Source organism: Trichophyton verrucosum (assembly GCF_000151505.1).
Source record: "Trichophyton verrucosum HKI 0517 chromosome Unknown contig00101_1.f1.exp, whole genome shotgun sequence".
Taxonomy (NCBI): Eukaryota; Fungi; Ascomycota; class Eurotiomycetes; order Onygenales; family Arthrodermataceae; genus Trichophyton; species Trichophyton verrucosum.
The window spans coordinates 1-13,993 of record NW_003315572.1 but is presented as its reverse complement, the minus strand read 5'-3'; the positions used below and the strand labels follow the sequence as shown (position 1 = coordinate 13,993).

Sequence of the window (13,993 nt, the reverse complement as noted above, 5' to 3'; positions counted from 1 at the left end):
CACACAACTATATCAACCACTATCACGGCCAGAAACACTGATTCAGAAGTGATGAAGCCTTAAGAGCCGCCTGTTAATCTATCATGTGTAAAAGAGAGAGCGCGAGAGAGCGAGAGCGAGAGCGAGCAAGGAGGTTGGTTGCGGTCCGGCTAACCCGATCGGGCAGCCCCTTGCTGCTTAATCTCAACGACGTCTCTTGCGACTCCTCGACCGCAACCAGCAGTGATAATATAATAATCTCCTAACCGCCGACGAGCAGTGGTAATTATCCGCAAATACAAGGACGCGCGCGGCGAGTCAGCGGCGAGAGGGATGCCTGGAGGAAGACGGCGTAAATTATCAGGACGGCGGTCTTCATCTCCGACTGGTTAGAGGACATGGGCGGCTGGACAAGAGGTTGATGAAGTGTACCTGCAGGAGCCAGGAACACCCACCGATTGGCAGGCAGTGGCGCAGATCAACAGACAAGATTCAACTTTGCGGTACTTCTCGTGCTCTGTCAGACGAAGACGTTCGCTGAGCCCGAGCCTCTCGAAAGGAGCGCACACAGAGAGGGCCATGAAAGAGACAGAACTCGCAGGTGAAAGGGGGCCTACCCCGTCTCTAGGGCCCTTCTCTACCGCCCCAGGCGGCAGGCGTACAGGCCCAGTCAAGGTGTCGTTATCCTAGTGGGCGACGATGGCGCTGGGCTTGGGGCCCTGGGCGTGGCTAGGGACATCCAGCAGGGCCTAAGGGGGGCCATGCAGCCAATTAGACAAGCAGACGGCAGGCAAGAAAAAGGAAGCGCATGTCAGGAACAAAACACGGCCGGGGTGGGCGACAAAAAAAGGCTTACTCCACCGCTGATGATAACCTGCCGCTTGCGCTGTCGACCCACGTCTACGTGGGTAGGGATGGGAGTGGACAAAAAAAATAGGAGACGAGCCAAGGGGGCGGAAGAAGTTGATTCAGATGTGCATGGGCAATCTCCCATGGCCCCCTTGCACAAGGGAGATACAAAAAGGGCCCATGTTCCACCGAGTGCCTCGTTTCCCTCTCTTTCTCTTTCTCCTGCTCTCTTCTTCTTCCTCTGTACATCCATCCATCAGATCTATCTCAAAGACCTCGGTCGTCCTACACTCTTTTAACTACCAGTCACTCTTTAAAAAACCAAGCACACGAATTTCCCAATCCTACGCTTCTTTCTATTCTCTTTTTAACGACTCTTTTCGAATTCGACTCTAGCAGTTCTTTTTCAAACACACATACACATTCAAGATGCGTTTCTCAGTTGCTTCCGCTGCTCTCTTCGCTGGTGCCGCTGTTGCCATGCAGGGCTATGGCAACAACGGCTACGAACCCCAGGGCTACGAAGCTGAGGGCTATTCCACCGTCTACTCTACCAAGGAGGTCACCATCACCTCCTGCGGCCCCGAGGTCACCAACTGCCCCGGCAGCCAGACTCCTGTTCCTCCAGTTCCTACCACCTCCGCCGGCGAGCCAGTCCCAGTCCCAACTTCTTACTCTACTGAGTACGTCACGGTGACCGACTGCCCACCAGAGGTTACCAGCTGCCCGGCCTCTTCCACCCGTGTTGAGACCAGCGTTGTCCCAGCTCCTACCTCTGAGGCAACTGCTGTCCCAACTGAGCCCTCCTCCAGCGAGACCGCTCTCCCAACTGAGTCTGTCCCCATGGGAACTGGCAACCTCCCCATCCCAGTCCCATCCGGCACTGGCACTGGTGTCCCAACCGTCCCATCTGGCGGTGTTCCAACTGAGATCCCACCATACCCAACCAACGTTCCCCCAAGCCAGCCATCTCCAAGTGTCTCTGTCACCTACATCACCACCTGCATGCCAACTGTCATCACCTCTACCGTCACCATGCAGCCAACCCCAACCGTTGTCCCAACTGGCGGTGTTCCCGGAACTGGTGCTCCTGGCATCCCATCCGGCACTGGTGTCATGCCAACTGGAACCGGTGTCTTGTAAGTTTTTATTCCCTTCTAACCTTTACGCTTATTTTGTACACTTTGGACTAATAAACTGGAAACAGCCCAACCACCGCTCTCCCAACCTACACCGGTGCCGCCAGCACCTTCTCCGGCTCTTACGCCGTTGCCGGTCTCGCCGGTCTCGCCGCCATCATCCTGGCATAAATTTCTCTTCTTTAATGACTCCCATTAGCTCACGTCTTCCGCCCTCAATCTGTCATTTGGTTCTGGCGAAAAATCATAGCTACGGGGTATTAATTTCCTATTTCTCTTCCTCTTTTGGCTCTTCTTGAACATAGTGTGCATGGCAAAATAGATCCACTCTAGACAAGAACTTCGAATATTTCGATCGGGACAACGGCATTTTGGGTTCTTCATAGGGAGATTTGTGTGCTTTGGTTTTTTATTTCCTTTATTGCCCTCTTTTTTGATACGTGGTTAATTTATGGACTTTGCTTGAAATTTCTGAACACTTTCCTAACTTTTAACAGCTTGCTACCGATATACCTCTTAGTAATTTTTTCTTTTTAATCAGTTGGAGCTGTTCTCGTTTCCTGCAGTTTTCGCTCTTCTAAATTCGCCACGTCTATCATAAGAGAGGTGCAAGAGCAAAGAGACCAGCACACAAATTCCCTTTCCTATTCCTGTTCAAAATATCAATAGGTAGGGCTTAAACATCGCCGGGCCGGCCGAAAAATTCAACATCACACTTTTATTTTTATCTGGACTTGTTTATTCTCTTTTCCATCCTCGGGGGCGCTTAGGAGCAAGATCTTCGTTTCAAAATGCCCAATAATGAATACCAACATCCTCCGTGCCTTGCCGTTGCCGCCATCCCTGCCTGCCAGACTTCGCCTCTGGCCGCCCCCCATGTCCTCTCCCCGTATTTTTACTTAACCGCCGCTGCTTGCCCAGTTAAGGTTGCTCCTGATCGATCTCTATCTTCCTTCACACTCAGACAGATCTACAATCTCATCCCCAACATCCAACATTCAATCCTTCGCAATATTTGGTCCCTTTTACACCCTCCCATGCTCAATTACGGAGCAGAGGACACCCACATCTAATCGCATGTTATGACGCGGTGTTCATTTAACATGATGTATTAGGTCAACCTTATCATCTCGCTGCAACTCTATCCGGCGGGACTGCGTGTTTCAGGCTTGTCGCGGTGTCCACTCAGAGCCCAGAATCCCGTAATTAGAAACTGAGGGGAAACTCACAGAGAACGCAAGGAAGCAAGTTTCAAAAGTACTCCAACAGTGCCGTCACTGACGGAGATTTCCTGATACAACTCTACCAGCCAGGCAATTATTACCTCATTGCATAGTTGATTATTTCATCCAGGGACTTTGATACTTAGGTTGCCAAGTCATGTCCGGTCCTCGTCAGCAAGCACCACTTCGCGAGTTCTTGCATGGATACGTGAATGCAGTAATGTCTCTCGTTTTGAACAATGCACGCAGGCAAAGGAGATAGGCATCTCGTTTATGTCTGGTTATGTCACGCTGCTGCCTGAACTAGCATCAAGGGGCCGGCCCTAGTACAGCAAGCCTATCACATCTCGATCATTTTAGACTTGCGAACAGCAATGACACCGATAGCACTGTGCTCGGTCATCGTGCTTGTGTTGGCTTTATAACTATAGCCTCACCTGGAAGTTCAAGCACAGCGAGCGCCAAAAATGTAAATTCCAACACCAGCCATGGAAGTACTGATTAGTAAGCTTTCGAACCAAGTGTTAATCACGTGAATATCCGTCTTGGCATTAATGGCTTTGTTCCTGCCAAGACGGGAGTCTCTCCGACCTATGACGTCACTCCATACGGAGTAGTACCTTACCTCTTGACCTTCACCTTGCTCCTTCAATACTCGCATTCACGGCTCGCATTCCCTGCTCTCCTGCTGATTTTGTATAAAGCCGCCATCTTGACGGCGCTTCTGTCTAAAATTCCTTCATTCCTTCATATACCTCTACCATCGAAGTCTTCTCCTGATGCTCAGCCGCCTCCGAACGTTATAGCAATCCTATCGGGATCTCCAAACACTTTCTGGGATATCAAACGATGTCAATAAGGACATTCCATTAGACTTTGGATCGTGGTATGCCATGTTTTATATCAGGCTTTTCTACCCGGGCGAGGGTGGCTGATATTGACTTCTGCTACGACTGTTACGTGGTCAACTGCCTGGGAAAGTCGGCTCTTATAGCTCCGCGCCTCTGGTTTGTCCTCACCTTTTCCTCGCTTCTTCTCATTCCCCATGCCTTGTTTTTACTTCTTCTTCTTCTTCTTCTTTTTTACAATGTTCTTATGCTTATATTTATTTTCCACATACAGACTATACACCATGGCCGCGACTCGCGAGCCGAGGAGATATGCGACCTGCTGAGACGGGCTACAGAGAAACAGGCTAGATCATGAGCATATCTCCACGTTCAGCAAAGAATCGAAAAAAAACCCTAAAAAAAATACGGCAAGTAAAGGAAAGAAAAGCATCATCGGGCAGCACGAAATTCACATGGCATCATAGTTGACTGAATGGCCTGACAACTCCTATCTAGAAGAAGACTGGCGCCCTAGGCGCCCTAAGCGCCGCGAGTGAGCAATGTCAGCGAGTCGGGAGCGACTCCCCCTTTTTCCTTCTGTGTGGGTGAGGAAATTTGTGGATTTAAGGGAGCATGGCCACTTAGCACATCCACAGCCCTTATCCTCAGCCTTAGAGTAAGGATCAAACCGCTGGGTCAAAAAGGGGAAGCCCCTTCGGAGTTTACTACAGAAAGAGTCGCTATATCATTGACACTAAGGCATCATACCGGTAGAGGTCCAAAAGCAGCTCTACCTTTATCACTAACCATCGAGCCACTACCAGGCAATAACGACTACACAGTCGTTATCAAATGTCATATTGTCGACGATGCGACCTCTGCCGCAGTTAAGCAGTTGATCAAGACCATCGAAGAGATTCACCACTCCGTCCATGTTGTGGTTGACCAAGTTTACCCGGCCCGGTCTACGGGCCTGATCTTGAGGGTGCCGCATAACATTTTTCTCTCTCTAGAGACTCTGCCAGGCATTGAACTGCTCTTTGAAGACGTCCAAGATCCAGTTCCCGTTAGGGCTCTTGCTGTGTCTGACAATTTACCTCTACGTCCAACTCGATACCAGGAAAACGTCCCCCCAAGCCGAGATCATCCTGGAACAGGCACGAAGGAAATGTAAGGCGGGTGTTTGTTTTCAACTTCCCTCTGAAATACTATATATATATATATATATATATATCATTTCTGGTCGCTAAAAGCGGCCAGTAAAGGGTGTGGATTTAGCGGTGGTGTCTCTCCTCTTCTCATAGCAAACTGGGTGTCCCCCGGTTAATATCAGTCAGGGCTGTTGGTTTAGTGGTATCCTCCTCTCAATTTGAAGATATCCTCATCTAGATTAGGATGCGAATTACGCTGCTTTATCTTTCTGCTTATTCACCTGAACTATCCCTGCTTCGTAAGAATGCACACGGATGCAGTCGAATGAATAGGCTTAGCGTGACCGATCACCCATTTAATACGTTTGCAACCATTTCAACCTTCAAGCTATCTGGCACTGAAACTCTTTTGACCACCAGGGAATGCCAATATCCCAAACACATAGCATCGGCCATTGCCCCAAAATTCCTTTAGGGAGACAGACAACAGTTATACCGCGCCACTATTACCCACCACCAACCTTCCATTTAAATATAGAAACTCTTTATCGTGGACATCAACTCAACACAGACCGATTCGGGATGACTACAACGGCCAATAACTCGCTGCGGAATCAGGAAGTTTGCCAACCACGGCCAATCACCAAAACAACCCCCACAGCAATCCGGGGTCGTATTCTGACACTGATCCGTGGCAGCCCAGCAGCGGCTTTGACCCCTTTTCTGCTAGTGTGTATACTCCCAACACCGATACATGGACGGCGCAGTCAAGTGACTTGAACTCCATGTCTGTCGTTACTAATACCGACACATGGGCGGCGGAGCCAAATAGCTTCGATTTTCTATCTGCTGGTATTTCTACGCAGAGTCAATAATCGTATATATTTAACCATTTATCGCCTAAATTGAAGGATTATCGCACCAATCTTATTTTCACCTTCAATCTCGAAAAATGTTAATCTTTGCACAAATATAGCATTTTTCCAATTCCAATCTAGTCTTTTCTCATCCCCGGATTCATTCCTTGCAATAACTTCAGCATGGTGATCGATAAGTGGGACAATAACAGTGTCATTGAGCCCACCAGATTTCCACCTCCCTCTAAAGACGGCCCCATGCAATGATAAAACAGAAAAGTCACGCGGTAGCTTTTCCTGTATCCAATTTATTTAGTACTAGAATATTTAAAGAACGTAACTTCATACCTTTTGATAAGCCTTCTTTGCCTCCTCCACAACCAATTTTACCTCATCATTGCTAGGAAGGTCAAATTTCGAGGCATATGGCTCCGAATGAGAAATAACTTTGCCAGATATTGCATTTATTGCTTGTTCAATAGTGGCTTGGAGGGAATCCGGAAGAGGTAGGTATGTGATCGAATTGATTCCTTGTAACATGGTACCAACTTATACCTTATACTTGTCTTTCTATGCTATACGGTTAGCAGTTATTCTCTTTATATAAAAAAATTATTTGACAGGCACCTTTCTAGTTAATTAAGTGAGTTAAACTGACTATTAAAAATTTCATAATAGCAAACATGGCTGGATCCTCTTATTTGTGTTTTATCTTAAACTAAATAAATATCACTGCCTCGATAAAAGGAAAGATGAGACAAATAACAATCTCATTACCCCACTGCAGGATGGAGGGGCAAACGGAACGGTATGTCATTGGCTAATTAATAGCTTTCTTCCAGACGTCACGAGACACTTATTAATAGGTTAGTTATGTTAATACCAAGTCCGTCCCCTAACTAACTCTTCCGTGCCCCACAAAGCTGAGGTATCTTGTTGAATGTCCTGCAAATACACTTATCCTTCATATGATTCCTTCAATTTTTCATGTTTATATTATTTAATGGGAATGTGCTTCTCAGAAGCTCTTACCTAGAAAGGCAGCAACTTGTTCACAAAGATTCGCCGTGGGAGTCCTACTAATTAACAACCCAGCTGCTTTACTTTCTCCCAATTATCTTTTTCCATAAATCCCCAATGACTAGTACTACAGTAATGACTTAATATCAAATCTACTATATCAAGTCGCCGAAATCGGACGTGTAGGCATCGTTCTGCGGTATCCTTATATATGATTTGTATTAACTAAGGGGACCAATCATCTTGGAAACGAAGCCCGAATACGAAGTTGTGAGAAAGGCCGTTATAAGAATTCCCGTTCTCTAAAGCGGCTGGTAGGAATTACTGGATGGGGCAAACCATACGGAGGGGCTGTTGGTTTAGTGGTATAATACCCCCTTAGCATGGGGGTGGTCCAGGGTTCGATTCCCTGACAGTCCAATTTCCTTTTTGCATCTCCTCCGTACCCCGGGAACGGCCATTCTGCTATCTCGACTGTGCGATACTCATGGTAGCGTTGGCGTTGAGGTGGTGTCTTTTTTGCTGGTCGATATATTCCGTACTACCTTAAGGCTGTTACGCTGCCAGTCACCCCCCAACGGCTTCTCCGGTCAGGGAATGACCGCGGTTGCATCTTGGCCATGTCAAGCGCATTCGCAGCACAGCCCTGTCAGATACATAATACTAGAGTACATCGAAAGAAAAGTCTTCCGCTACACACCATCTCTTTCGCTGCCAACAGGTCGCGCAGCTCGAGCCCTTCCGGCAGTGCCGTCTTTTCCCTTCTGAACAAGCCACTCCCACCACAAGGACCACACAAAGGCCAAAGACGCTGGGGACATGTCATATTGCCGTGCACACTGATTGTACCGTGAACAGGTCAGGACATACGCATCCCATGTGCCTGATCCTGTCGCCTATTTTCTCCGTTACCCCTAGTTGATTATTTGCGGAGATATGTTGGGCTCGTCGACGTGCTGCTCAGCCATCCTCATCCTTCTCTGCGATCCCTCCTTCGCGTGTAAATCCAGGACCAGAGACAGGATGGCTTGTCGCTCCATCGAGCCGTAAGTAGCTCTAAAAGGGGAGAGAGAAAGGATGAGACTGTGCGAAAGCGCCGCCTGCGCCAACCAGTTAATATTAATCAAACAAGGGCTCACCTCTGATGGGTAATAAGCTGGTGGGCTAACTGTTCAGCAACTCCTCTTTGAAGGGGGCTGATAACTACAGATAACTAGCAACAAATGCAACAGTCTGGATTATCGCTATCTTGCGCCAAGTGCGTACACACTGTCGGCTGAGGATGCTCCTTTTACATCCCTCCGCAACGTTTGTGTTTCGGTCAAATCCGCCCCCTGGAGACGATCACATCTTAGCCTGCAACAGCAGCCACTGAGCTGTGACCAGGCGCCTACTGCTACAACTCCCGCAGGTAGCATTCGCCACAAAAGCGCAGACAAAAGTCGTCTTCGGCCGGAAAGAAACTGCCGACCAGGGGATATAATAATATAACTTGTCCAGTCTTCTGCCAGTTACTCCGTCCTGAAAAGTTATACATCCCATTCTCGTCTTGAGAATTAATTCCCATTCCCATACCAACTCCACCACAGTCGAGAACGCCCTCTGCTTCAGACAACTAACTAGCTAGTGCAAATCCGTATCGCCTTCTCTTTTTTGGCATCATAATACGGGGCTGGCTACTATTTTTGTCCCTTGAAGAAAAGATTGCCACAAGAAAATTCCTGAAAGGGGCAAACTTGTTTCCTGAGATCTATAACTTGGTCTTCCTTTCTTATTTTATTTATATCGTCGGTCCCGGTGGTTGTCTTTACTCTTCTCGAAAATACCCCCTTTCTCAAAGTCTGCGCATACTCAAAAGGAGAATTCTCCAAAACCTCCATTCCCCAGATGTCGACAGAAACTCTATACGCTCGATCCTGGGGTGAAGCACGGATAAAATCCCAGTCTCTCAATATCTACACACACGACATAAGGGCAGCTAGCGATATAGCACTAAGCGAGACAAAACCAACGACACTCAACTCGAAGCAACGAATGGGATTCTGGTCAAAGTTCAAGCGCTCCAAGAGCCAGAATATAAACAACTATCACACCAAACCAGACGCATTACCCCAGCGAGCAAAGTCAGACGCCAATCTAGTATGGTGTCCCGAACAGAAGATATGGCTATTCGCGCGCCAGTCAGCCAACAACTCATCCCTTTCTCCTCAAACACAACGACACAATTCACAGCAAAAGCCTACAGCTACCACAAGGCTTCCACCGCCAGCCGAGTACGGTGAAGAAGAACTCCTTTTTGCCCAGCTGCCTGGCCACTATTGCCTGGGTATTTACACCGAGACCAACAACGAACCCGTCAGCCCGTGTGAGCCGGATTACTTCGACTTCTCGGGACAAAAGGCGCTGCAGACAAGTCGATGGATGTCGGTTGCTCAGCGAGTTGGGCCAGGAAACGCCATGAGCTGAATAGGACGGCCCGGGAACATAGATGCACGATGCTCATTTACTAGCCGGCTCGCTGTGTATGCATAGCTTGACCTAGTTGATAGGGTACGCCTCTATCACTCCGGGCCAGCGCCGTCCAGGCCACATAATATAGCTTCCACCATTAATGGAGATGCATCACTTGTGAATTACTTTGTTGTCGATCTGCATACCACTTCTTCTCGCAGGCCGAGAGTAAGAAATTTGTTTTCAATGGGACATTCACAAAAGGGTCAAGGATATCTACTAGGATAGCATGGTGCATACACGGTCATCAAAGGGAAAAGCCATTAATATCTTATCCCCTCGTATTGAGGAATAGGATGATACCAGAAGATTGTATACTACCAAGAAGCATTGCACGGATGGGAAAAACCATAGCATTTCGATACTAATAATAATAATGAATCATTACCACATATAATGATCAATATTCACAACTCACCCGCCTCTTCGTACCGTACAAGGTCACACATACCAAAATATCCCACCCCTATGCCGACGAAAGAAGTTACATCACTCAATGGCATTGAACGTAAATGTGCTCTGGAGCTCGTACCCGGATCTTGTACGATGTTCTCGTACATTGCCCTCGTACCACTAAGTGGCTAGTTATCTCCATTATTCCAGGCCCGAATACGTACCTTGCAAGTTAAGCGCGGGACGCATGACGACCCCTGTGGGACCAGCTAACGACAGATATCACGATACGAAATATACTCTATATGGAGTACAAGAGCAGAAGTTGCAGAGTCACATGAACACAGTATACTCCATGGTATCATTAATATGTTGCTGTGAATGAAACTTCACGCCCTTCGTCCATTCCAGGGAATTAAAGGGTAATTGAAATTTTCATGTGACGGGAAGGAATCTTCTCGTTGAAGTAAACAGCTACAGACTGCTTTGCCTACCTCTTACGGAAAATACCCGATATGTGTCCGCAGAGGTGAGAGAAGTGGATATATAACACCACCAGCTGCAGGACTTTGAAAAGGAGTGCAACAGTTCACTAGGCGGTAGTCAATGGGAGAAGTTGGGATTAGGTTCCAGCTCTGTGGTACAGATATGCTTAATTCCTGCCTTCTCCTTTGGGAAGTCGGATTAGAGCCGCTGCACCTTATTCGAACGTCACCTTTCAACAGCAACGCGAGAGTCAGAGACTAGCCATAGCCGACGCAATGATATTAAGTCAAAGCAAATGATCGAAAAAATTCAGATATAGCAATTTTTATTCTCTTGATAAAAATAAAAATATAACAAAGTATCAACAAAGCATGAGGGTCCTCTTAGTCTATGAGCCAGGAAATAGAATAAAAACAATGATGATGACGACCAGCAAATGCCACGCATCTAAAAAGAAGACACCAAGATAATAATCAAGAATGGTAAAAGGGCGAAGAAAAGAGCAACAAAGAGGGGGAATAGGGGATATCGTCTTTGCTTGATCTGGCCTTCACACTGCAGAAAATCCCGTGGTAAAGCAGGACATGAAAATGCGAGAAGAGAAATTGAAAGGGCAGAGAAACGGGGATCGGGGAGCAAAAAATGGTACATAAGACCGAGGATGGGCCCAAGGTTGGTTGATGGCGTAAAAGGGGCTCGGGAAGGATAGATCGCTCAGATGAGAAGGCAAGCAGGTAACTGACTTTTTGTTCTTTCTCTTTTTCTTTCCTTGATGCAGAATGGAAAAATAGTTGGGAATAATAGGCAAGGATTAAGATGGACGAAAAAGTTATTTGGTCATTAGATCGGGGGAAGGGGGGAATATGATATGATATGGGACAAGGGTCGACGTGTAGTATAAAGGGATGTCATATCTGTTTAAAATGTTCGTCTGCCGGGTTTCCTCTCTTACCATCCATGGGAATGGAAGGGGTTGCCTCCTGCGCTTTGGAAGCCAGCTCCATTATTCATCATGTTGAACAAGACACTGGGGTCAATGTGGATGTTCTGTCCTCCCATACCACCCATGCCACCCATGCCGCCCATGCCGCCCATGCCAAAGCCACCATGAGCAAAAGGATTTGAAGGATCTATTAGGTCTTCTCCATTATCATAAGATTGTCGCTTCCTGTTTCACAGATGAGTGGTTAGCTGCTATTACATAATAATATAGGGGGAAAGCAGAAAAGGATACGTACTGAGGGTCACTCAAGGTCTCGTAGGCCTCTCCAATTTCTTTGAATAGGGTATCGTCGCTGCTATCTCCATTGATATTCTTGTCAGGATGGTGTTGAATAGCTAGCTTGCGGTACGCCTTTTTGATTTCGGTTTCGGTAGCATTCTTCGATACACCGAGGATCTTGTAGTAGTCCTTGCGCTGACTCTTCTTAAGCTCCCACTCTGCGTTTCGGATTTCTTCTTGGATGCCCTTTTCGTTTGGACTGCTCTCTGCAATATCCTTCAGTTCCTTGAGGGCTTCATCCCAGTTACCGGCTCCTCCATTTGCTTTTGCTCGAACTCTTCTGGCTTTGATGTAGCTTGGGTCGAACTCTAGGGCACTGGTGCAGTCTTTGATGGCCTTGTCGTACTCGTTGATATTTATATGTGCCTGAGCACGGTTTTGGAGAAGCTTCGAGTTGATGTCCTTGTTGTTGGGGTCAACCTCGAGGCCCTTGGTGTATAAATCAATTGCTTCTCTGTACTTGCGAGCTTTGAATGCGGCGTTTCCTTCATCCTTGATCCGCAGGAGCTTCTGTACCATTCGAAGAAATTTGATAATTTGAGAGGAGTCCGGATCCAAGCTGAGAGCTCGTTTTAAGTGCTTGAGTGCCTGGTCGTTGTCACCCTGAAGGTAGAACAGTCGGCCACGCAAGAAGACGGCATCTGGGTCCTGGTTGTTATCGCGGAGTAGGGACATGGCAATGTTCTGCGCCTCGCCCAAAGCGTTAATGTTACCCATCTTCAGGAATGCCTCTACCCGCATTAGCAACCAGCTGCGCGGCTGCTGTACCCCGTTGCCAAGTCCCCTCACAGCCTGGTCCAAACAGTACAAAACCATGGAGCCACCCTTCTCTCCTCGAAGGGTTTCCTCAGCCTGGGAGACATTCCTGAGCATAGCTTCCGCAGGTGCGGTATCCTTTGCTGACGCTGGAGGTCGAATTTTTGAATATACCTGGAGAGCCTCTGCCGGACGACCGAGGGCCGTGTATATTCTCGCCAACCTGTGCATAATCTTCGGGTTGCCTGGTTCCAGCTCGTCTGCACGTTTGGCATCATCCAGCGCCTCCGAGTATCGGTTTGCAGATATATACGCAGCTGCTCGGTTGGACAGATATGTGGACGAAGAGGGAGACGCCTCGACAGCTATGATATGTTAATTATGATCCAGGACAGAGAAAGACCAAAATAAAAAAGTATATATATAAAAAAGAAGGGGGTAAAAAAAAAAAAATATCAAGAGAGGTGAGTCCCCACCTTTGGTATATTCCTGGATAGCCCTATAGAATTCACCAGCTTTGAAGAATTTATTCCCCGCAAGCTTGTGTGTCTCCGGATCAACTGGTGGAGGAGGTGGAGAGGTGTGAGGAGGGGGAGTCGGACTCCTTTCAGAGTCCTGCGGGTGGTTACCGGTACCGTTGACCTCGGGCTTCAACGGCGTGGTGCCGGTTGCTGAGAAAGGAGACGGGCCAGACGGTGAAGAAGGGCCGTCTCTGTCGATATCCATGGAGCTGCGCAGGGTATCATCCCGCTCTGCTGCTGCTGCGGCGGCTGCCATGTTTGCTGAGAGTCTACGGAGCTCGTCCGGGGGAAGATTCAACGGATGTGAGTTGGGATCAAGGGCAAACCGGCCTCCACTGCTGACTTTCTTTGACAGCTTTGACTTGAGTCCGGGCGATGCTGCGGCGGCGGCGGTGGCGGCGGTAGCAGCAGCGATATTAGGAGTAGTGGACGGGCTCAGTTCTCGCCTGGACCTGGCAGACGCAGCTCCGGCTGCTGGTCCTCCTGCTGCTGCGGGAGCGGTGGTAGAGTGCCGGGGGGCGGGCCTGCTTCTCGACGCAGAGGCGGAGGCCGCACGCGGCGAGGAAGTCGGGGACGAGGGAGTCGACGAAGGGTGCGGCCTGGTGCTGAGCCGACGGTGAGGCCCCTTGGTCGGGCTGCTCTGGGCCGAAGACGACTGCGGCGGCGGCGGCGGCGGAGGGCCAAAGGGATCAGAGAGCTCGGGGGTCTCTCGACTGTAGGCGGGCGGTTGGTCGAGCGAGGTGCTCTGGGGACGCTCGGCGGTGTCGGTCTTGCGACGGGGCAGCGAGGTCGTCGTCGACGGCGAGGGAGCGTCTGCTGTCTGGTCCGCGATCGAGGATGCGGACGGCGAGGCCTTGTGTTTCTTCTTGTCGACGGGTTTTGGTGACTTGAAGAATTTTGGGAGGACCATTGGAGGAGTTTTTTTAATTTTTTTTTTTTTTTTTTTTTTTTCGTTTTCCTTTTTGGTTGTTAACCGGTAAAAAAGTTGTAGGGAAA

At 48.5% G+C, this 13,993-nt stretch overlaps 4 protein-coding genes and 1 non-coding gene across 5 annotated transcripts; 3 read left to right on the top strand and 2 right to left on the bottom strand.

The window, feature by feature from the left end:
• Positions 1-1,257: 1,257 nt before the first annotated feature.
• TRV_01191 (GPI anchored serine-rich protein) lies at positions 1,258-2,138 on the top strand (the record flags this gene model as incomplete). The annotated part of the gene is made up of 2 exons (XM_003024576.1): positions 1,258-1,967; positions 2,036-2,138. The coding sequence occupies 2 exons, from the start codon at positions 1,258-1,260 to the stop codon at positions 2,136-2,138; spliced, it is 813 nt and encodes a 270-aa protein (XP_003024622.1).
• Positions 2,139-6,064: 3,926 nt separating this feature from the next.
• Positions 6,065-6,568, bottom strand: TRV_01190 (uncharacterized protein; the record flags this gene model as incomplete). The annotated part of the gene is made up of 2 exons (XM_003024575.1): positions 6,065-6,325; positions 6,377-6,568. 2 exons carry the CDS (start codon positions 6,566-6,568, stop codon positions 6,065-6,067), a joined length of 453 nt encoding a protein of 150 aa, XP_003024621.1.
• An 828-nt stretch (positions 6,569-7,396) lies between these two features.
• On the top strand, positions 7,397-7,468 carry TRV_01189. The gene has a single exon. It is a non-coding gene; the product is annotated as a tRNA-Ala (tRNA).
• Positions 7,469-8,935: 1,467 nt separating this feature from the next.
• TRV_01188 (uncharacterized protein) lies at positions 8,936-9,514 on the top strand (the record flags this gene model as incomplete). Its single annotated transcript, XM_003024574.1, has 1 exon — positions 8,936-9,514. One exon carries the CDS (start codon positions 8,936-8,938, stop codon positions 9,512-9,514), a length of 579 nt encoding a protein of 192 aa, XP_003024620.1.
• A 1,872-nt stretch (positions 9,515-11,386) lies between these two features.
• Positions 11,387-13,907, bottom strand: TRV_01187 (uncharacterized protein; the record flags this gene model as incomplete). Its single annotated transcript, XM_003024573.1, has 3 exons — positions 11,387-11,606; positions 11,677-12,841; positions 12,953-13,907. The coding sequence occupies 3 exons, from the start codon at positions 13,905-13,907 to the stop codon at positions 11,387-11,389; spliced, it is 2,340 nt and encodes a 779-aa protein (XP_003024619.1).
• Between the last annotated feature and the right edge of the window lie 86 nt (positions 13,908-13,993).